The sequence below is a fragment of the Salvelinus alpinus genome, chromosome 12, assembly GCF_045679555.1.
Source record: "Salvelinus alpinus chromosome 12, SLU_Salpinus.1, whole genome shotgun sequence".
In the NCBI taxonomy this organism is placed as follows: Eukaryota; Metazoa; Chordata; class Actinopteri; order Salmoniformes; family Salmonidae; genus Salvelinus; species Salvelinus alpinus.
This window is the reverse complement of record NC_092097.1, coordinates 27,837,511-27,861,888: the sequence shown is the minus strand read 5'-3', so window position 1 is coordinate 27,861,888 and position 24,378 is coordinate 27,837,511. Positions and strand designations below refer to the sequence as shown.

At 43.6% G+C, this 24,378-nt stretch overlaps 1 protein-coding gene across 4 annotated transcripts in view; it reads right to left on the bottom strand.

The window, feature by feature from the left end:
- Positions 1–21,822, bottom strand: part of LOC139536582 (beta-1,4 N-acetylgalactosaminyltransferase 1-like) — a 29,704-nt gene extending 7,882 nt beyond the window's left edge. The window contains exons 1-5 of one of the 4 annotated variants that reach the window (XM_071337224.1): positions 21,623–21,822; positions 2,517–2,609; positions 2,026–2,241; positions 1,704–1,880; positions 1,263–1,369 (exon numbers count right to left, since the gene is read on the bottom strand). In XM_071337224.1, the coding sequence (XP_071193325.1) occupies positions 1,263–1,369; positions 1,704–1,880; positions 2,026–2,241; positions 2,517–2,563 (547 nt within the window). In that variant the 5' untranslated portion in view covers positions 2,564–2,609; positions 21,623–21,822. Of the gene's footprint in view, positions 1–1,262; positions 1,370–1,703; positions 1,881–2,025; positions 2,296–2,516; positions 2,611–9,885; positions 10,298–21,622 lie in introns of those variants that run through there. The other 3 variants (XM_071337226.1, XM_071337225.1, XM_071337227.1) reach the window with 3 other exon arrangements.
- Between the last annotated feature and the right edge of the window lie 2,556 nt (positions 21,823–24,378).

Genomic DNA, 24,378 nt, shown 5'->3' with positions numbered 1-24,378 from the left:
TAAAATTTAAAAAACCATGTATTCAGACACTTTGCTATGAGACTTGAAATTGAGCTCAGGTGCATCCTGTTTCCATTGATCATCCTTGAGAGGTTTCTACAATTTAACTGAATTTACCACAGGTGGACTCCAATCAATTGGACATGATTTGGAAAGGCACACACCTGTCTATATAAGGTCCCACAGTTGACAGTGCATGTCAGACCAAAAACCAAGCCATGAGGTCGAAGGAATTGTCCGTAAAGCTCCGAGACAGGATTGTGTTGAGGCACAGATCTGGGGAAGGGTATCAAAACATTTCTGCAGTATTGAAAGTCCCCAAGAACACAGTGGGCTCCCTCATTCTTAAATGGAATAAGTTTGGAACCACCAAGACTCTTCCTAGAGTTGGCCGCCCGGCCAAACTGAGCATCGGGACGTGACCAAGAACCCGATGATCACTCTGACAGAGCTCCAGAGATGGGAGAACCTTCCAGAAGGACAACCATCTCTGCAGCACTCCACCAATCAAGTCTTATGGTAGTGGCCAAACAGAAGCTACTCCTCAGTAAAAGGCACATGACAGCCCGCAGGGAGTTTGCCAAAAGAAACCTAAAGACTCTCAGACCATGAGAAACCAGATTCTCTGGTCTGATGAAACCAAGATTGAATTCTTTGGCTTGAATGCCAAGCGTTAAATCTGGAGGAAACCTGGCACCATCCTGACGGTGAAGCATGGTGGTGGCAGCATCATGCTGTGGGGATGTTTTTCAGCGGCAGGGACTGGGAGACTAGTCAGGATTGAGGGAAAGATGAACAGAGCAAAGTACAGAGAGATCCTTGATGAAAACCTGCTCCAGAGTACTCAGGACCTCAGACTGGGGTGACGATTCACTTTCCAACAGAACAACGACCATAAGCACAGAGCCAAGACAACGCAGGAGTGGCTTCGGGACAAGTCTCTGAATGTCCTTGAGTGGCCCAGCCAGAACCTGGACTTGAACCCAATCAAACATCTCTGGAGAGACCTGAAAATAGCTGTGCAGCGACGCTCCCCATCCAACCTGACAGAACATTCAGTTTTTTTACATTTCTAAAAACCTGTTTTTGCTTTGTCATTATGGGGTATTGTGTGTAGATTGATTAGATTTGTATTTATTTAATCCATTCTAGAATAAGGCTGTAACGTAACAAAATGTGGAAATGGTCAAGGGGTCTGAATACTTTCCCGAATGCAATGTATGTCAAGGTAAAATTAAACTAATCTCTGTTATGGGTCAGACCTGGGATGAGGATGGTTTTGAGCGGCCGTACTTCCATCCCCTGTGTTGGGTACTGCAGAGGATTGTTGGCCTCGGCCACGATGAGCATATCTGCAGGAGTCTGAGACCTGTAGGGGGCAGATACACACCAGTTTAATAATCAGTACTCAAAGCTATTACAGCTAGACTAAAGCCTCATGAACCCTATTTGGCCTACATGTTAAAAAAAAAAAAAAAAAAAAAAAAAATGGGGTAATGTTCAGCCTAACCCAATGACATCATCTCGTTCGTTCAAAAGACCTACAGCAAGTTTAACCTAAACCTAAGAATGTCAAAGCTTGGTATTTAATCACATGAAATGACAAACACAGCAACTTCCCCTAGGGTAAGGACTACCTACAATAATATATGGGAAGTCCTTCCCTTTCAGTTCTGTGCTGGTGTACAGTGCTTTGCTCTCACCTCATCTGGAAGCCCTGGTACTCCTTTGCCCTTCGTTTCTTCATCTCTTCCAGCTCAGAAGCCTCAAATGCAGTGTGCATGGGGTGGGCTGACACCCGGGGGAACAGCAGCTGGGCAAAGGGCAGGTTCATGCCCCCACTCTCACCTTCACACACACATCCATTACGTGCCAACAGACTGGAGACAGACGAAAGGGATGATAGGACTTCATCAATCAAATGACAATGAAACATGATTTCCACCACATCATCAGCTTATTGAGTCAGAATATCAAAGAGAAAAAAAATAAAAATAATTCAAAGGCCTTATATCAAATACTGACCCTGCAATACTCTCCTTCACGCGATAGGGGATGTTGGCAGATCTGTGGTCTGGTTCTGGGAACCTCTCCTCCAGGTGCCTCTCTACTGCAGGCCCTGGTCTCTGCCAGACATCCACGGTGGTGTAGGCCCGGGTGGGCCAGGAATGGAGGAGGGCCACCACCAACACCACAGATGCCACAATGGCCAACAACACGGTCTTCCTTAAGGAACGCATCCTAAAAACGGTCACAGCACACAAGGACAAACAGGAGACGTGCTGCGGTCACCACCTGCTTGGGCGGCGAAGCAAAAGTCCAACATTTTGTGACCATATCTGAGGTGACAAGATTAGCCTAATTGCTGGATGAATTGAACGCTGCCATGATCGGTTTTCTTCAGCTACAGTAAATGGCAGCTTACAGTATCACATGAAATCTGATTTAACACTTTCTAAACAACAGAAAAAAACATGTCTGGCATCCATTACAGTAAAAGAGAGTTGGTATCATACCCTACTGCCTGTATCCACTCAGAGAGAAGACGTCTCCTGTCGGCCATTGGATCCCCCAAAATCCCATAACGAACAGCTAAGGACTTTCCCCATCTGTAAACAATAACACACAAGTTATGTTTATTCAGTAGGATACCTGAGGTAACTTCTAATTTCCAAGGGCACGGTATTAATGGACCAGTGACAAATGTGAATATTGGTTGTAGTGGCTTCCTTTCCTCTTTACCATAGCCACTGCCCAAGCCTGAAGCGGGGTTGTTTCGTACGCATACAGTCCACACTCAAGGTTTCCAAACGGCCAAACATTCAGTGACATCCAGGGATATGGTGCAACAACATTTTTTATTCTTATATCTAACAAAAAAATGATTATCCAATCAACTTAAAGCTTAGATTACTTGATATGGAAAATACATAATATGACATGTCTGTATGCATGTCTGTATGGTCAAAAAACTATACCGCTCCCGCGTCTAGCAAGGACTCCCTCCCCCGAAGGCCCAACTTCCTGCCTTTATACTAACACATTTAACACAGTACAATGAAATGGGCAAGAGGGGGGGGCCAAAAACTGAGTTACACTAACAACAAATTAATACATCTCAATCAGGTAAATATAAATCATAAAAGGTACGTAACTAATATTTTCATCATATACATTAATATATTTACACAAATGTACATGGAGCTCAGTATGTTCAGTCTTTTATACAAATATGTCCAAAATCGGCTCTAACATACCGGCCCCTAATTGTTCACTGCACTGAATGCACAACAATTACTCAATATTCAAACGTAGAGCCAATACACAAAACATTCTATACCAGAGCACTATTACAGTTCATAGCTATATACAAATATACAAGGTGCCATATAGGAAAATAGTCCATAGATCTCAGTCTGAGTTGAAGTATAAAGGTGTTCAACTTCCAAAAATGTCAAGAGTTTGGCGTCCAAAAATGTATGACATCAAAGAATGTAAGAGTATGACATCAACGAATCAGAGGTGCACGTGATTCAAAGATGGAGCACTGTGTGTGTGTGTCACTCCATCGCCTCGAGGAGCAGACAGAGTTTATTGATAGGTCTCTGTAAGATATTGGTCTTAGTCTTAACCATGACACTCCGGACAAGACCTTTGGCCCCTGGCAAAGCCTTCACCACACGCCCCATTAGCCAAGAGTTCCTTGGGGCGGTGTCATCGACGATGACCACAAGGTCACCAGCACTGAAGTTTCTCTTAGTTTTGTTCCACTTGTTCCGCTCCTGCATAAGTGGAAGATACTCCCTGATCCATCTCTTCCAGAAGAGGTCAGTGATATATTGTACTTGCTTCCATCTCTTTCGTGAGTATAGGTCGCTTCTCTGGAATAGTCCTGGTGGCAGGACTGGCTTTGCTTTCAGATGAAGCAGATGGTTTGGAGTCAGGGGTTCTAGATCATTAGGGTCATTTGTTACAGTAGTGATTGGTCTGTCGTTCATAATCGCCTCAACATCACACAAGGCCGTCTGCAAAGCCTCATCATCCAGTACTTGCTCTTTAAGGACGGAATAGAGGATATTTTTCACCAGTCGGATCAACCTCTCCCATGTGTATGGTGGGCTCCAGAGGGAGGGTTGAATGACCATGTCACTCCTTCCTTCAGTAATTAATTTTGAATCTTGTTGTGATCCAGCTCTTTCAGAGCTTCTCCTAGCTCTCTGTGTGTTCCAACAAAGTTGGTGCCATTGTCTGTTCTGATACTTGTTACTGGGCACCTTCGACAGATGAACCTGCGCAGGGCATTGATGCAGGAATCAGTATCCAGATAACTAGCAACTTCTAGATGGACAGCTCGACTCACAAGGCAAGTAAAGATCACACCATACCGCTTCACCTCTATGGGGCCGAAGTAATCTATGCCCACATGGGTGAAAGGCAGCAAATCAGGTGACACCCGATCTTGTGGAAGGTCAGCCATCTTCTGTTCTCCAACTCTAGCTTGCATCCGCCTGCAGAAGACACAGCTCTTAAGGATCTTCCTTGCTAAGGAGTTGGCACAGGGTATCCAATATCGCTGGTGAAGTCTAGAAAGCATGTGACCTCTCCCAGAGTGGGCAACCTGCTCATGGATGTGGAGTAAGATCAGTCTGGAGATGTAGGAGTCTTTGGGCAGGATCACAGGATTCTTTAGTTCCGTAGGCATAGCAGCTTTGCTTAACCTTCCTCCTACTCTCAGAATGCCATTGTCAACAATTGGATCAAGCTTACAGATTGAGCCGCTTCTCTTGGCACATTGTTTTTCTTTTACAACAAGTGCAATTTCTTGTTTAAAGTGCTGTCATTGCTCAAATCGAATGATGACCTTTTCTGCTTCATCTAGGTCATCTACAGACAGACTTTCTTTTCTAAACGTCAGTTTGAACTTGTCAATTTGTTCCTTCAGTGAGTTTGTCAGACTCTGATCTGATCCTGGATCAGTTTGTGTGAGAACTTTCCTTTTCTGGCTTAACTGTAGAAGAAGTCTCTTCAGTTTCAGCATCCAGGCAACTGCTTTCTTCAAGCTGTTCCATGTTGAATAGTTCTCAATCAGTTTGCTGGTCGGACTCTTTTCTTCCACACATGTACTGTTTACGATGGCGTCTTTTCTCACCTCTGGATCATCCGGAGGGATGAAGCCAAGCTCCTCGGGGACTTTTGGCCATTGTGTTTCTGTTTCCTCCAGGAATTCTGGTCCTTTGCGCCATCTCTTTTAGTTCAGGAAAGTTTCAACATGTAATCCTCTTGAGGCATCATCGGCTGGGTTGTGTTTGGAGTTCAAATACCTCCACTGTTTTGCTTTCGATGGGTCACGGATCATAGCAACCCTATTAGCCACAAAAGTATGGAATCTCTTGGTATCGTTGCGGATGTATTTTAGCACAGACTAGCTGTCTGTCCAGAAAGTTGACTCAAGTTCAATCTGGAGCTCCAACCTTAACATCCTGTCCACTCGCACTGCCAGTGTTGCTGCAGCAAGTTCCAGTCTGGGGATCGTCATCTGCTTGAGTGGAGTCACCCTTGATTTCCCCAGTATGAATGCGATGTGGACCTTTTCCATACCGTTTGTGAACCTAAGGTAGCTTGCCGTGCCATAACCTTGTTCACTTGCATCACCGAAGTGATGCAGCTGGTGTAGACCTTCGTCCTTGACCAAAGTTCTCAGACATCATACACCTGTCGATCTGGAATCTGGAGAGCTGGTCCAGCTCTGAGAGCCATCTCTTCCATGAAATAGAGTGTTCTTCAGGGATGTCTTCGTCCCATCCACACTTTAGCTTGCAGAGCACTTGAAGAATTTGCTTTGCCTTTAATATGAATGGGGCGAGGAAACCTAATAGATCATAAATAGAGCTGACAGTTGAGAGAATACCTCTTCTTGTAAGGGGTCTGTTCTTGACAGTGACTCGGAAGGTAAACATCACTTTCAATGTTCCATCGGATTCCAAGTGCTCTTTCAACAGGCAGCTTTTCTCTGTCCAGGTCCAGTTCTTTTATCTGCTTGGCTTTGTGTTCATCAGGGATAGAAGCCAGCACAGTGCGGCTGTTGCTGACCCACTTGGTCAATTTGAACCCACCCTGAGAGACATCCCTGAGGTTTTTTGTGAGAGCTATGGCTTGTTCTTCTGTGGCCACTGACTTGAGGCAGTCATCAACATAGAAGTTGGACTTGACTGTTTGAATCACCTCTTCATCGTACCTCTCACAGTTGTCTTCTGCAGTCTTTCGCAGTGCAAAGTTTGCACAACTTGGAGAGGATATAGCACCGAAAAAGATGTACCGTCATTCTGTACTCCTCCAATCTTTTGTTAGTATCACCGTCCGGCCACCATAGGAATCGCAGGAAGTCTAAGTAATCTTCATGGACACGTACTTGATGGAACATTCCTTCGATGTCTGCCATCATGGCAATGTGCTCTTGCCGAAATCTTAGCAAGACTCCTATAAGCGTGTTTGCCAGGTCAGGGCCTTGAAGGAGTTCACTGTTAAGAGATGTACCTTTATAGGATGATGAACAGTCAAACACCACTCGTATCGTTGCTTTGCGCTTATGGTGAACGCCATGGTGTGGTATGTACCATACCTTGCCTTTCTCTGAGGAGCTGTTCTTGTGGTACCTTCTCGGCGTAACCTTTTGTTATCATCTCTTCCATGAAGCCTTTGTACTCTGCAGCGTAACCTTTGTCCTTCTTGAACTTCCTGATAATATTTAGAGCCAGCTTCTTTGCCATGTCACGATTGTTTGGCAGGACTACATCTTTGTTGCAAAAGGGCAACGGTAAGTAGTAGTGATGGTCTTTGAGGGTTATGGAGCTTGATACGATCTCCATAAACCTACGATCCTCAGCTGACATCTCACTTTTCTCTTCATACTCTCTCTCAGGGAAGTCATGGTTGTACTGATTTACAAGAAGAACCCCCAGGTCGGCCATTGAGATACGATTGGCCATCACCGTAGGACCCCCAGATTCTTCTGCCATGGTACAACTGTTAAGAGGACCGTTCATCACCCATCCAAAGAGGGTTTTCACTGCATACGGTCTGTTGCCTTGGCTATTTATGATTTGCCAGGGTTCCATTGCCTTTGGAGCATTTACGCCAATCAGGAGTTCGACGTCGGCATCAATCTCCTTCAACTGAACCTCTTTCAGGTATGGCCACCTTTTGAGATCTTTCTGAGTGGGAATATTCTCTCTTGTCACTGGGATCTTATGTTGGGTGTAGACCTTTGGTAATGCAAGAAATGTGTCGCCTTCCACATTGCCAATCTCTAATCCAGATATCTCAAAGCTCTTGGTAGGACTCTCCTGCCCCATTGTGCGTAGCAGAATTTCAGTCTCACTGCCTTTAGCTTGCAACTGCCTCATGAGTCTCTCCGTACAAAATGTTGCTGAGCTACCAGAATCGAGAAACGCATAGGTTAACACAGACTTGCTTCCATTTGCCACCTTTACTTGAACTGGCACAATTGCAAGTGCACAATCTGTACGGCCCCGGTATCTTCACCAGCTTCCAGTGAAACAAGAGCACTGCTGACAGTTTCCTCCCGCTTTACTGCTACACCACTCATATCTGCCTTTTGAGATCTAAATCTCTCTCCTTCAATGTGCAGGATAGTGGGGTGCTTTCTTTGACAACTCTGACAGGTCATCCTTCTTTTACATTCTCTGCTTAAGTGTCCTCTCATCAAACAGCCAAAACAAAGGCCTTTTGATCTCAGAAACCCAACCTTGAATTTGTGTGGCTGTGCCTTCACCTGTTGGCAGTTGACCAATAAATGCTCACCAGCAAAAAATATACATGAGATACTAGGAGCATCAGAAGGGTAGGTGCCTGGTCTCTTTACTTTGAATGTTTGTTCTTTTAGAGGTTTTTCAGAGTCACAATCTGCCACTACAGCTACTGCAGTGGCAAAGCTGCTTCCCCTACTCTTGGACTTGAACTGCTGTTTAAAGTCAGCTTCTGTTTAGGTTTTTAAAAACTTGTTGGTCAGGGGATCTTGAATAACTCCATACAACGGATCCTGCAGTATTTTGGCCTGTTTTTCCATGAACGTCACCAGGTCACTGAACTGGGCCCTCAGGTGACTTCTCTCTATAATATCACATGCCGTAGAAATTTTGACATGATCAACTTTATGTTGGAGGGAAGATTAAGCTCTTCCATGTTCTGTAGGTCTTGCATAGCGTTACAGCAACCTCTTAGAGTGCATAACCACCCAGTCCCTTTCCATCATCTGGTTTGATGTTTGTCCAGTTCCAAGCCTTTTCCATGTAAGCAGTGGTGACTTTGATTTCATTGCCAAAGTGTTCCTTTAACAACCTCTTAGCCTCTGCATAGCCTCTTCTGGCTTCCATATGCAGACAACTACGGACCAGATCCTTGGGCTGCCCAGAGGTGTACTGTTCCAGGTAATAGAGCCTATCCTGGTGACTGCTTGTCTTATCTTCTATACCATGCTCAAATGCACGCATGAATGGCCTAAAGTTTAGAGGATCACCGTCAAACATAGGCATCTCCCTAACAGGGAGTTTGGCTTGTTTGTGCTGTAGTACAAAGAGGTCAGCAATTTCATTCTGTCTTTGCATGACAGTAGAGAGGTTATCATGGCTGGTATTATGGCTGATACCCACAGTGTTGATTCTGTGTTGATTGCTAGACCTTGCTGTTGGCTGCTGAAGGGTGTGGTTTATGACTGTTTTCTGAATAGGTTTTGATGGCTTTGTGGTCGGTTGTTGTAAAACTCTTTGTAGTGGGGTCTTTGGAACTGCACCTAATGCAGCAAACTCAACAGGTGATGGTTCAGGTTCCTCATAGACCTCTGGTTCCTGTTTCTCAAAATAAGAGTTCATTCCATCTTCTTGGCTTAGTATGTGGGCTGCCACAGAATGGGATTGAGAAGTTGACTCTGTACTCTCCAGGACCTTGGCATTATATGCTGCTATGTCCGTTTCCAGTGCCATTTTTTCCATCCTAACATTCAGTTGAGCTTTCTCCAGTTCCAATGCATGCTTGTCCTGTAATGATGCTTGGCGAGCTAGTAGAGCTGCTCATTCTGCCTCAGCTTTAAGGCATGCAGAGAACACTGAGGAAGCAGTCTTAGAATACTTTGTTTTACTTTATATTTTTGACACATTGGAAATGCTGTCGTGTGGCTCAATTTCAGCCTTTTTTCATATTTCCACCTCTTTCAGGAAATGTTTATAAGTCCTCATTCTTGGTTGATAATAGTTAATGCTCTCCTGTTCCTGTTCCTCCTCTGTGACCAGCTCTAGCACAGATTCATGAGCATTCTTAAAGTCATTGAGAACAGCATCAAATGCTTCAAGACTCTCATTCACAGTTGCAATGTTTCCTCCATCAACAAGAATAACTTTTATTTCATTAATTTTGCGTGTACACACTCCAAGTTAGCCTCTCCAGGCTGCATAGAGTGCTTTAATGCTTTAAAACACAGACATCCATTTCAGCAAATTGACCCATTTTGAATTGCACATGTGCAAGTTCGGCATTTTAGATGCGTTTTAAACATTTCATCCCGTTGTAAGTTTTGTCCCTTTAATGAAGTTAACACGCAGTATCTTTAGATCCTTAAATTGCATTCGTTGCGTTGATGCATTGCATTTCCACGATAGGCCAAATATAAGACATATGATTAGGCTACATTGTGCATAGGATCTGTGTTTCCCAAACTTAAACTTCTTCATTGTTTTCACAACGCTGTGTTTTGAATTCCATTCCCAAGTTTATCAAACATTCCAATTATAAGCACATTTGCGCTTCCATAATATGCATGATCAAACGATCGCATTGAACAGGGCAGCTCATTCATTCGCAGTGGTTACTCACGCCTGGCGAAATCTAGGAGTTCAAATCTTACCAAGCGAGCTGTCCTTGTGGTTCGAATGCAATTACAAATAGAACAAAATCCAGCGTGTGCCCGAACCGGAGATTTCCTTCCAATAGTAATCCTTCACGGAGTTTGACTTGATTGTAGTGGCTTCCTTTCCTCTTTACCAAAGCCACTGCCCAAGCCTGAAGCGGGGTTGTTTCGTACGCATACAGTCCACACTCAAGGTTTCCAAACGGCCAAACATTCAGTGACATCCAGGGATATGGTGCAACAAAAATTTGTATTCTTCTTATATCTAACAAAGAATTATTATCCAATCAACTTAAAGCATAGATTACTTGATATGGAAAATACATAATATGACATGTCTGTATGGTTAAAAAAAAACTATACCGCTCCCGCGTCTAGCAAGGACTCCCTCCCCCGAAGGCCCAACTTCCTGCCTTTATACTAACACATTTAACACAGTACAATGAATGTAACAACAAATTAATACATCTCAATCAGGTAAATATAAATCATAAAGGTACGTACCTAATATTTTCATCATATTTAATATATTTACACAACTGTACATGGAGCTCAGTATGTTCAGTCTTTTATACAAATATGTCCAAATCGGCTCTAACAGGTAAAAATAATAGATCTAGAGGGGAGGAAACTGCGACATGCAGGTACAGCAAAGGTAAGGATGTTTAGCAGATATGATGGCCTTTCATGATGGAGCTGTTAAATGAATGGTAGTGATGACGGTTGTGTTAACAGCAGATAAATGCTGAGCAAAGTCTAGAGGGAAAGAAGGCTCTATTTAAGTACGACAATGAGAGCCAAGGGAGATAACAAACTTGTCTGGTTGGTGATTTGTTTCATGATAATTCCCAGTGTTAAGATAATCAAACAATTCTATTGACTCAGTTTTAAAGCAGGCACGCGAGATCGCTCAAGGTTGTAGTAAGTTCAGTAAACTATCACCTTCCTTTGGAATATGCATCTTCTGTAGCGACAATTGCAGTGAATTCAGGGGTCTCAATGACTATCACTGAAGCAGAATTCATAGTTTACAGCTGCAGAGCCACACCCACAATAGTTCACCAACTGATTATGACATTTAGGCTGCGTTTACACAGGCAGCCAATTCAGATCTTTTGCAAATTAGGCTGTGCTTATACAGGCAGCCCAAATCTGAGCTTTATGCCACTAATTGGTCTTTTGACCAATCAGATCAAATTATTTTGCCAATAATTGGGCAAAATATCAGAATTGGACTGCCTGTTTAAACACAGCCTTATTTGCATATCTGATACCTGTCTGATATTTTACCTAATGTGTAAACAGAAAGAAAAAAAACACATGGATTTGGATCTTTTGACATCCGATTTATACCACCTACAATTGGCTGCTTTTACAGAGGCGGATCAATTTTGATGATCTTTTCACTAATTGGTATTTTGACCAATCAGATCAGCTCTGAAAAAGATCTGACGTGAAAAGATCTGATGTGATTGGTTAAAAGACCAATTAGTGGAAAAAATATCAAAATTCGGCTGCCTGTGTAATTGCAGGCACAGTTGAAGTCGGAAGTTTACATACAGTTAGGTTGGAGTCATTACAACCCGTTTTCCAACCACTCCACAAATTTCTTGTTAACAAACTATAGTTTTGGCAAGTCGGTTAGGACATCTACTTTGTGCATGACACAAGTCATTTTCCCAACAATTATTTACAGACAGACTATTTCACTTATAATTCACTGTATCACAATTCCAGTGGGTCAGAAGTTTACATACACTAAGTTGACTGTGCCTTTAAACAGCTTGGAAAATTCCAGAAAATTATGTCATGGCTTTAGAAGCTTCTGATAGACTAATTGACATCATTTGAGTCCATTGGAGGTGTACCTGTGGATGTATTTCAAGGCGTACCTTCAAACTCAGTGCCTCTTTGCTTGACATCATGGGGAAATCAAAAGAAATCAGCCAAGACCTCAGAAAAAAGATTGTAGACCTCCACAAGTCTGGTTCATCCTTGGGAGCAATTTCCAAACGCCTGAAGGTACCACGTTCATCTGTACAAACAATAGTACGCAAGTATAAACACTATGGGATCACGCAGCGTCGTACCGCTCAGGAAGGAGACGCGTTCTGTCTCCTAGAGATGAACGTACTTTGGTGTGAAAAGTGCAAATCAATCCCAGAACAAGGGCAAAGGACCTTGTGAAGATGCTGGAGGAAACGGGAACAAAAGTATCTATATCCACAGTATATCGACATAACCTGAAAAGCCACTCAGCAAGGAAGAAGCCACTGCTCCAAAACCGCCATAAAAAAGCCAGACTACGGTTTGCAACTGCACATGGGGACAAAGATCATACTTTTTGGAGAAATGTCCTCTGGTCTGATGAAACAAAAATTGAACTGTTTGGCCATAATGACCATCATTATGTTTGGAGGAAAAAGGTGGAGGCTTGCAAGTCGAAGAACACCATCCCAACCGTGAAGCACGGGGGTGGCAGCATCATGTTGTGGGGGTGCTTTGCTGCAGGAGGGACTGGTGCACTTCACAAAATTGATGGCATCATGAGGTAGGAAAATTGTGGATATATTGAAGCAACATCTCAATACATCAGTCATGAAGTTAAAGCTTGGTTGCAAATGGGTCTTCCAAATGGACACTGACACCAAGCATACTTCCAAAGTTGTGGCAAAATGGCTTCAGGACAACAAAGTCAAGGTATTGGAGTGGCCATCACAAAGCCCTGACCTCAATCCGATAGAACATTTGTGGGCAGAACTGAAAAAGCATGTGCGAGCAAGGAGGCCTACAAACCTGACTCAGTTACACCAGCTCTGTCAGTAGGAATGGGCCAAATTTCACCCAACCTATTGTGGGAAGCTTGTGGAAGGCTATTCGAAACGTTTGACCCAAGTTAAACAATTTAATGGCAATGCTATCAAATACTAATTGAGTGTATGTAAACTTCTGACCCACTGGGAATGTGATGATGGAAATAAAAGCTGAAATAAATCATTCTCTCTACTATTATTCTGACATTTCACATTCTTAAAATAAAGTGGTGATCCTAACTGACCTAAGACAGGGAATTTTTACTATGATTAAATTATTAAATGTCAGGAATTGTGAAAAACTGAGTTTAAATGTATTTGGCTAAGGTGTATGTAAACTTCCGACTTCAACTGTATGTACATCCGCATCCTGATACAAACCCAATCCTCCAAATACGACTGCTGTCTGGACGCTCAAATCAGATTTATTTGCTTTGAAGTGTTTTTATTTAGCACCCTGCCGTTTTCATGACAACCACACTAAAATTGAAAGGAACAGTGAAAGGAAATAAGCATTGTATCTGTGTACTACTTCAGAGGATACATCAGTGTGAATGTGCAAATATGATATGGGTCACATGTAAAACTGAGTGTGGACAGTCAGAAAAAAATAATGGATATAGAAAGAGAATCAGATTTGGTTTCTTCGGTTGTCTGTGTAAACACAGCCATACAAGCCTCATTTAATTGGTTCATATGAGGCCTGGAAGTCATAATCGTCTGTCAGACTATCATGTCTGGCGGTGAACTATGTTACCAAGATTTCCAGTATTTTTAATAATGAGATATGCACTTTGATTTCGAAGAATATAACATGAATACCTTCATGGGATTACTACACCTATGTTATGTACTTTATCACAACCAAATAGTTTCAAATCGTGTTCAGAAAACATAATGTTGCTCTCATGTGGAATGTCATTCATTGAGCATTACATACTGTTTCATAGAAATCATGTACTATTTGCATGTGAAAATGTCATGGAATACATTTGCACCATTGTTTATGTCTTTGTTGGTGACCCACTCTTTGAGGATATCCACATCTTAGAGTGTAGCTTTAAACAATAGTACAACGTTGCACCGTTCACATTCTAACAAAGGACATGCAAATATTCCTACTTTGTGGTACCTTGACCCGTCTTACTTATATACATAAGGGCTGTAAAGTAAGTGGCCTGACCCCTTGCATTAGGCATTGTACAATCTCCAAAAATAGATATAGATATATCAAATTAAAAACAGTTCATACCTATTTGTGCACTTTCAATGCAGATAAATAAGTCAGGTGCATTTCATTGACAATTACATTTGTCAGATATTAGTTCAAGATTTTTACTTTATGAAAGCCACAACAATGTTTTGACAATGTTTTGACTGGTAATTTATTTCTGTGGTCATTATCACAGAGGACACTGATTTCCTTTCACACTATAGCTGTACTGATTAATTTGGTTGGAGTGTATGTAGGGGGTAGGGAGAGTGTGTATATGGGGTAGGGAGAGTGTGTATATGGGGTAGGGAGAGTGTGTGTAGGGGGTAAGGAGAGTGTGTGTAGGGGGTAGGGAGAGTGTGTGTAGGGGGTAGGGAGAGTGTGTGTAGGGGGTAGGGAGAGTGTGTGTAGGGAGTAAGGAGAGGAGATGGATGGATCACCATCACATCCTAGCACCATACTGCAGCAGAGGTGAGAGTTTTTCTTGCTCCAAGTCCTCTACCTCACAGGGTAGAACTTAGCGAGAGGGGGCTGAGTGGGGATGCCCAACCTGTCTTTAGTGTGGTCAATAGGAAGAAATCAATATAGGCAAAAGGACATTCGAAGAGGGTCAGCACTAAGCAACTACTCAGCACTCATAAATCACACGATGCCCTACCCTGGCGACCTGCAAGAGTTCAACCCACTGTATAGAACCTAATGCTTGTGTCCAAAGCAACTCCCGTTTTCATAAGGGATGGACATTTTAATTAAGACTATTAAAGGTTTTAATGGCCTCTGGAGTGGCACAGCCACAGTGCTAATGGCGTCACTACAGATCCGGGTTTGATCCCGGGCTGTATCACAACCAGGCGTGATCCAGAGTCCCATAGGGCGGCACACAATTGGCCCAGCGTCGGGAGCCTGCAGGCATCAGTTGACCGGTCGTCAGTTGAACGATGTTTCCTCCGAATCATTGGTGCGGGAAGGTGTTAAGAAGTGTGATTTGGCAGATCATGTTTCAGGGGGGGATGCATAACTTCCCAAGCCCATTGGGGATAAAGTAGAGTCGCAATTCAACGGCTCAGACACAAGAGGTATGTGGCAGGGTCTACAGTCAATCACGGATTACAAAAAGAAAACCAGCCCCGGCCCCGTCGCGGACCAGGATGTCTTGCTCCCAGACAGACTAAACAACTTCTTTGCTCGCTTTGAGGACAATACAGTGCCACTGACACGGACCGCTACTAAAACCTGTGGACTCTCCTTCACTGCAGCCGACGTGAGTAAAACATTTAAACGTGTTAACCCTCGCAAGGCTGCAGGCTCAGACGGCATCCCCAGCCGCGTCCTCAGAGCATGCGCAGACCAGCTGGCTGGTGTGTTTACAGACATATTCAATCAATCCCTATCCCAGTCTGCTGTTCCCACATGCTTCAAGAGGGCCACCATTGTTCCTGTTCCCAAGAAAGCTAAGGTAACTGAGCTAAACGTCTACCGCCCCGTAGCACTCACTTCTGTCATCATGAAGTGCTTTGAGAGACTAGTCAAGGACCATATCACCTCCACCCTACCTGACACCCTAGACCCCCTCCAATTTGCTTACCGCCCCAATAGGTCCACAGAAGACGCAACCACACTGCACACTGCCCTAACCCATCTGGACAAGAGGAATAACTATGTGAGAATGCTGTTCATCGACTACAGCTCTGCATTTAACACCATAGTACCTTCCAAACTCGTCATTAAGCTCGAGACCCTGGGTCTCGACCGCGCCCTGTGCAACTGGGTACTGGACTTTCTGACGGGCCGCCCCCAGGTGGTGAGTGTAGGTAACAACATCTCCACCCCGCTGATCCTCAACACTGGGGCCCCACAAGGGTGCGTTCTGAGCCCTCTCCTGTACTCCCTGTTCACCCACGACTGCGTGGCCATGCACACTACAGTGGTAGGCTTGATTACCAACAACAACGAAACGGCCTACAGGGAGGAGGTGAGGGCCCTCGGAGTGTGGTGTCAGGAAAATAACCTCACACTCAATGTCAACAAAACAAAGGAGATGATCGTGGACTTCAGGAAACAGCAGAGGGAGCACCCCCCTATCCCTCTCCACAGGAGTGGAGAGGGTAGTAAGTTAAGTTCCTCGGCGTACACATCACGGACAAACTGAATTGGTCCACCCACACAGACAGTGTTGTGAAGAAGGTGCAGCAGCGCCTCTTCAACCTCAGGAGGCTGAAGAAATTCGTCTTGTCACCAAAAGCACTCACAAACTTCTACAGATGCACAATCGAGAGCATCCTGTCGGGCTGTATCACCGCCTGGTACGGCAACTGCTCCGCCCACAACCGTAAGGCTCTCCAGAGGGTAGTGAGGTCTGCACAACGCATCACCGGGGGCAAACTACCTGCCCTCCAGGACACCTACACCACCCGATGTCACAGGAAGGCCATAAAGATCATCAAGGACAACAACCACCCGAGCCACTGCCTGTTCACCCCGCTATCATCCAGAAGGCGAGGTCAGTACAGGTGCATCAAAGCAGGGACCGAGAGACTGAAAAACAGCTTCGATCTCAAGGCCATCAGACTGTTAAACAGCCACCACTAACATTGAGTGGCTGCTGCCAACATACTGACTCAACTCCAGCCACTTTAATAATGGAAAAATGTATGTAAAAAATGTATCACTAGCCACTTTAAACATTGTTACTTAATATAATGTTTACATACCCTACATTACTCATCTCATATGTATATACTGTACTCTATACCATCTACTGCATCTTGCCTATGCCGTTCTGTACCATCACTCATTCATATATTTTTATGTACATATTCTTCATCCCTTTACACTTGTGTATAAGGTAGTTGTTGTGAAATTGTTAGGTTAGATTACTCGTTGGTTATTACCGCATTGTCGGAACTAGAAGCACAAGCATTTCGCTACACTCGCATTAACATCTGCTAACCATGTGTATGTGACAAGTAAAATTTGATTTGATTTGATTTAGTTCAGTTATCTTTGCCTTCTTGTGTACAGGAACAATGGTGGCCATCTTGAAGCATGTGGGGACAATAGACTGGGATAGGGAGTGATTGAATATGTCCGTAAACACACCAGCCAGCTCGTCTGCGCATGCTCTGGGCCAGCAGCCTTGCGAGGGTTAACACGTTAAAATATTTTACTCTCGTCGGCCACGGAGAAGGAGAGGGGGGGGTGCAGTACTTGTTAGCAGGCCGCAACGGTGGCACTGTATTATCCTCAAATCGGGCAAAGGTGTTTAGTTTGGCTGGAAGCGTGACATCGGTGTCCGTGACATGGCTGGTTTTCTTTTTGTAGTCTGTGATTTCCTGTAGACCCTGCCACATACGTCTCGTATCTGAGCCGTTGAATTGCGACTCCACTTTGTCCCTGTACCGGCATTTAGCTTGTTTGATTTTCTTGCGGAGCAAATAACTACACTTTTTATATTCAGCCATATTACCAGACCTCTTTCCATGGTTAAATGCAGTGGTTCGCACTTTCAATTTTGCGCGAATGCCGCCATCCATCCACGGTTTCTGGTTAGGGTAGGTTTTAATATTCACAGTGGGTACAACATCTCCAATGCACTTCCTTATAAACTCACTCACAGAGTCAGCGTATAGATTGATGTTGTTCTCTGAGGCTGACTGGAACATATCCCAATCCACGTGATCAAAGCAATCTTGAAGCATGGATTCCGATTGGTCAGACCAGCGTTGAATGGTTCTAGTCACTGGTACATCCTGTTTGAGTTTCTGCCTATAAGACGGTCAAGCAAGATGGCGTCATGGTTGGATTTGCCGAAGGGAGGGTGGGAGAGGGCTTTGTATGCATCGCGGAAGTTAGAGTAGCAGTGATCGAGTGTATTACCTCTGCGAGTACTGCAATCAATATGCTGATAGAATTTAGGTAGCCTTGTTCTTAAATTTGCTTTGTTAAAATCCCCAACTACAATAAATGCAGCCTTAGGATATATGGTTTCCAGTTTACATAGAGTCCAGTGAAGTTCCTTGAGGGCCGTCGTTGTGTCTGCTTGAGGGGAATGCACACAGCCATAACAATAGCTGACGAGAATTCTCTTGGGAGGTAATATGGCTGGCATTTGATTGTAAGTAATTCTAGGTCGGGTAAGCAGAAGGACTTGACCCTGTATGTTGTTATGATTACACCATGAGTCGTTAATCATGAAGCATACACCCGCCCTTCCTCTTACCAGAGAGGTGTTTATCTTTGTTGGCGCGATGCATGGAGAAGCCTGGTGGCTGAACCGATTCCGACAACATATCCCGAGAGAGCCATGTTTCTGTGAAACTGTAAGGTGCCTCACTAGAACGAGGTAGGTGCAAGAGTCAGGAGCAGGAGAGCACTGAGGTCCAAATAGTAAAATATTTATTTGGGAGTCCAAAACACAACAAAACTGGTCAGGAAACAAACCCAATGAAGGCACCCAACAAAACAGGAATTCGAAGTGACAACAGGAGGGAAAATAACAATCTACTCCTAAACAAATCACAACGGCACAAATGACCGTGAGAATAGCCTGTGGCGCAATCTAGCACACGCACCAAACAAACACAGAAATAATCCCGCACAAATTAACAGCAGGCAACGAGGTTAATAAACCCACAAAAATTAACTCAATAGAACACAGGTGTAAGAAACAGACAGACACAAATGAAAAAGAAAAATGGATCGGTGGTAGCTAGTATGCCCGTGACGACGACCGCCGAGCACCTCCCGAACAGGGAGAGGAGCCACCTTCGTTGGAAGTCGTGACAGAAACAGAGAATGTTACAATCTCTGTTGTCTCTCTGGAAGGCAACCCTTGCTCTAATACATCTACCTTGTTAAGAGACTGGACATTAGCGAGTAGTATACTCGGGGGGCGGTGGGCAATGTGCACGTCTATGGAGCCTGACCAGGAGGCCGCTCCGTCTGCCCCTTCTGCGGCGCCGTTGTTTTGGGTCGGCTTCTGGGATTAGATCCATTGTCCTGGGTGGTGGTCCAAACAGAGGATCCACTTCGGGAAAGTCGTATTCCTGGTCGTTATGTTGGTGTAACGACTTTCCTCTTCTTCTGACGAGGAGTAATAGATACCGGACCAATGTGCAGCGTGGTAAGTGCCCATTTTAATATAAAAAAACTGAACACTACAAAAATACAAAATAACAAAGTGAATGAACAAACAAAAATCGAAACAGTCCCGTATGGTACAGACACAGGAAACAACCACCCACAAAACACAATAGACAACAGGCTACCTAAATATGGCTCCCAATCAGAGACAACGACTAACACCTGCCTCTGATTGAGAACCATACTAGGCCAAACACATAGAAATAGAACAACAGAACAAAACATAGAAAAAACAACATAGAATGCCCACCCCAACTAACGCCCTGACCAAACTAAAATAAAGACATAAAAAAGGAACTAAGGTCAGAACGTGACAGTTGGTAAGTTGACATTGTTCTAATATCCAATAGTTCTTCCCGGCTGTATGTAATAAGACTTAACTTTTCCTGGGGTAACAATGTAAGAAATAATACATAAAAAAAACAAAATATTGCATAGTTTCCTAAGGACTTGAAGCGAGGCGACCATCTCTGTCGGCGCCATTTGCTCGGAATACAGCAGGTTTTCTCCAAAAAGCCAGGCCGCACGACCATCATTGAACACCATGTTCGCACCCGGCCCGGGGATACGGTACAAAAGAGGCCAAACTTGATCCCTGAGGCCCGAAGGAAGGCCGTGAAGCAGGAAGTGAAGGCTATGCTGAGGATGGGGGTCATCGAAGAGTCCCACAGCGCATGGTGTTGGTGCCAAAACTGGTGGTGCTGGACTCGCTCAGGCAAGCTGGGTTGACAGCAAACCCCAAGAAATGCAAGCTAGTGCCCGGGGAGGTGGAGTACCTGGGGTATTTGTTCGGACGGGGGAACGTCAAGCTCCAGGAGAGGAAGGTCCATGCGGTACGTGACTGGCCCGTTACACGCACCAGTCCTTCCTGGGATTGGCAGGATACTACAGCCGGTTTATCCCCAACTTTGCGGCTATAGCCTCCCCCCCTTACCGTTCTAACCAGGGGCCGCCTCCCGAAAACAGTGAAATGGACGGAGACGAGACCGAAGCGGGGTTCAAGCGCCTGAAGGAAGCTCTGTGCTCCCATCCACATCACTAAGGACTGAACATGGTCCACACACACCAGCACAGTCTAGAAGAGGGCACGGCAGAACCTCTTCCCCCTCAGGAGGCTGAAAAGATTTGGCATTGGCCCTCGGATCCTCTAAAGTTCTACAGCTGCACCATCGAGAGCATATTGACTGGCTGCATCACCGCTTGGTATGGCAAATGCACCACCCTTGACCGCAAAGTGCTACAGAGGGTGGTGCGGACAACCCAGTACATCACTGGGGCCGAGCTCCCAGACATCCAGCACCTCTATTTCTGACACACGTTTACACTCATCATTTGCTGCTGCTAGTCTGTACTTTATTTTACTCTTATTATTATCTATCCTGATGCCTAGTCACTTTACCCTTCCTTCATGTACATACAGTGGCAAGAAAAAGTATGTGAACCCTTTGGAATTACCTGGATATCTGCATAAATTGGTCATAAAATTTGATCTGATCTTCATCTAAGTCACAACAATAGACAAACACAGGTTGCTTACACTAATAACACACAAATTATTGTATTTTGTCTTGTCTATATTGAATACACAATTTAAACATTCACAGTGTTCTGCAAAGATGACTGCAAGAGCACAGTGCAGAATGCTCAATGAGGTTAAGAAGAATCCTGGAGTGTCAGCTAAAGATTTACAGAATTCTCTGGAACATGCTAACATCTCTGTTGACGAGTCTACGATACGTAAAACACTAAACAAGAATGGTGTTCATGGGAGGACACCACGGAAGAAGCAACTGCTGTCTAAAAAAAAAAACGTTTACATGCAAACGCAAGAACAGGTCGGCTATAATAGTCGATGGGATATACAGAATCAAAGAGTTGGATGAAAAAATGTGAGTTGGCTGTAGCCTGTATCCTTGCCAGTGCCATGTCTAGTAGCGCTGTCTGTGTCCCTCCCGACTAAAGTGTGTAATGCTTAATTAGCCTTTCCAGGACCCGTAAAAATGTTGAATGTATTTACTGCAGTTATCGACAGGCTTATGTGTGAGCTTCTCATCCTTGCGCTCCGTTATTCTTCCTCTGGTGCAATCCATTGCACAAACTAGGAAAAACGCACTATGTTGTCATTCAGATCTAATCAAATCTGGACCAATTTCAGGTCAAAGCACGTCGATGGACAGAACTGAGATATATGATTCAGCCTTTCTCAGAGGCCTCTGAATTGACCGGGTGCGGTTGGTGCACATAGACAAATGATACAGGTATACTTGTTTATTATTATGTATATTTTCTCAATACAAATTAAATATGGCAGCAATACACTCGTAAAAGGTCACCAACGCCTCTAATTAGGATATATCATATTCTTATTCTGCCTCTAATTCGCACATAACGTGCATAAATGCTTTAAAACAATTATCTATTTGCATGACTATTTCAAGTTAAATGGGAATGCAACTGATAAAATCCTCAATAATAATCCATCATAAGAAAATCATAGGCCTTTCATGAATATTATAACCTCAAAATAAATCGTACCTTAACGTCTCCACCAATCAGATTGTCCATTTGAAAGTGCCACCAATATGCTTATAATGCATGGGTAAAATAATGTTGTTAAAAATCTGGTTACATTCCACTTATGTGAATGCGGCAGTAGCACTGTTTTAATTCCGATAGATGATGTGCTTCATCCCCCTGCATGCAGCACAGTGCTGTGAGCCCACGCCAGGCTGTTCCGCCAAGACTCGTACAACGGACGCAAGAGCGATGCCACGAGCGGCCAGTCGTTGGAATCGCAGCAGAATGCATGCATCGAATTTAATTGCATGAAGGTTCATGCAAAGGCATATCCAACGGAAGAATATCATTATAAAATGTACTGCAAAGTAATAGACTAGCCTCGATCAGACCAGCATCATTGCGTTTTGGACCAGAAGTACATTAATTTCCAATTTTGCAACAATATGCATCAAATTTTATGCATAGTATAAAATGTTGAATGTTGAACTTTTGTTGCACACATATTCAGTAAAAAAGTTTGACTGCAGAGTTTATTACACAGCATTGACGCCAATGCACTGTCGGTCTGATCGAGGTGTGGCGCACTAACCTACATCAACCTACATAATCTGCCAAGAGATCTGGACCTTTATTGCACAGGTGATGGTGCAGTGCACTCAAGCTGTGACTGCAGGGTCTCTGCCCAGCTCCACTACAGTTATTGCTACATTTATGGCAGCGGTATAATAATTCCAGTGGTCTCTCAGGCCACAAAGGAAAAAATATAGAGACAGACAAACAAACAGGGAAAGGGATAATGTTTTTTTTGTACTTCGACAATAAATTGTACAACTGGCAGCAACAAGACGAATTGAGAGAGAGAGAGAGAAAGGGAGGCTGAGCAGCCCAATTCCGCACCCTTTCCCGAATTGTTTATTTGCACACTTTCTCGCATGGATTTTGAATGTTGGTACCTCGCTCCAGCCAATTATTTGCTTGCAATTCAATGCTTTTAAATCAATTACGGGAGTGTGCGCTTCAATTGTGTTGCATTGCATTTTGACTAAACACTAGAACACAAATACAAACAGTACGGAAACTTTTCATAGCATGCCATAAAATGGGTGGGTATCACTGGGCGAATTCGTTAAAACATCACCCGGTTCCCCGAGGTTATTAATTTAGACCGTTCAAATGGTCCTTAACACTTGTTTTTTTATTACATTTTATTTAACTAGGCAAGTCAGTTAAGGACAAATTCTTATTTACAATGAAGGCCTACACCGGCCAAACCCAGACAGCTGGGCCAATTTTGCACTGCTCTATGGGACTCCAAATCATGGCCGGTTGCAAAACAGCCTGGAATCGAACCAGGGTGTCTGCAGTGATGCCTTAAGCACTGAGATGCAGTTCCTTGGACCACTGCGCCACTTGGGAGCAGGTGTTCATCTTTTTCTTATTCACCCAATGTTCGAGGGTCTGAAGGACCCACAGTATTATTGGGTTTTTAAAACAATACGGCCATAACAATGTATGTAAAAATACTTAATAGTTAGATGTTGACTTCAATTACAAGCAATATAGACAGCATGCATGGTTAACATTTTCCATTTACCTCTGCTAGATCACATTTATCAATAAAAGCGCTATAGTGTTTTTTTGTAAAATGGGATTTTTGTAAACAAAAATATATTATAATCAAGACATGGGTTGTAACGGCTTCCGTCGGTAGAAGGAGAGGAAGACCAAAACGCAGCGTGGTATGTATCCATATTTATTAGAATACTTCTTCAATACGAACAAAACAAACGAAAACCAACGAAGCTACAGTCCTGAACTAGAGAACATAAACCACATGAACGCACGAACAGGAACAATCACCCACAAACCAACAGTGAAAACAGGCTACCTTAATATGGTTCCCAATCAGAGACAATGACAAACACCTGCCTCTGATTGAGAACCATATTAGGCCAAACAACAAACCCAACATAGCAACACAAAACATAGAATGCCCACCCAGCTCACGTCCTGACCAACTAAGCAAAGACTAAACAAAGGAAATAAGGTCAGGAACGTGACATGGGTGGAATAAATCATATTTATCTTGAACAAATATAAATGAAACAAGGTTTTCATCACTACTGATGTTTATTGCTTTGAACTGAACAAATTGGAAGGACAAATTTTACATAAAGTATTTAATGGAAATGATAAATGAGCCCCATTGAACACAAATGAAGGCCGGTCTACACACCACATGAGGGACAGAGTTTTACTGTGTGTGTTGCAAATGTATTTCTTGCACTTGATGCATGTGTACTGTGTCTTCCTGTTCTTGGATTCACACACATCACAGCACTTTTTCTTGTTGCTACCGGCTGCAATCTAGAATGATGAAAACACTAAGTTCAGGAATTTTACAAACATCTCACTCACTCACATACAGTACCAGTCAAAATTTTGGACACACCTACTCATTCAAGGGTTTTTCTTTATTTTTTAAAACAATTTTCTACATTGTAGAATAATAGTGAAGACATCAAAACTATGAAATAACACATATTTAGTAACCAAAAAAGTGTTATTTAAACAATATATTTTATATTTGAGATTCTTCAAAATAGCCACCCTTTGCCTTGATGACAGCTTTGCACACTCTTGGCATTCTGGTACAGGCCAAGGTAGGAGAGTGAGACACACACACATGCAACAACCTCACTCACACTTACTTCTGGTATTGGAGTTGTTGGTTCTGTGGGTCGGGCGGATGGGCGGATGGGGAACCAGCA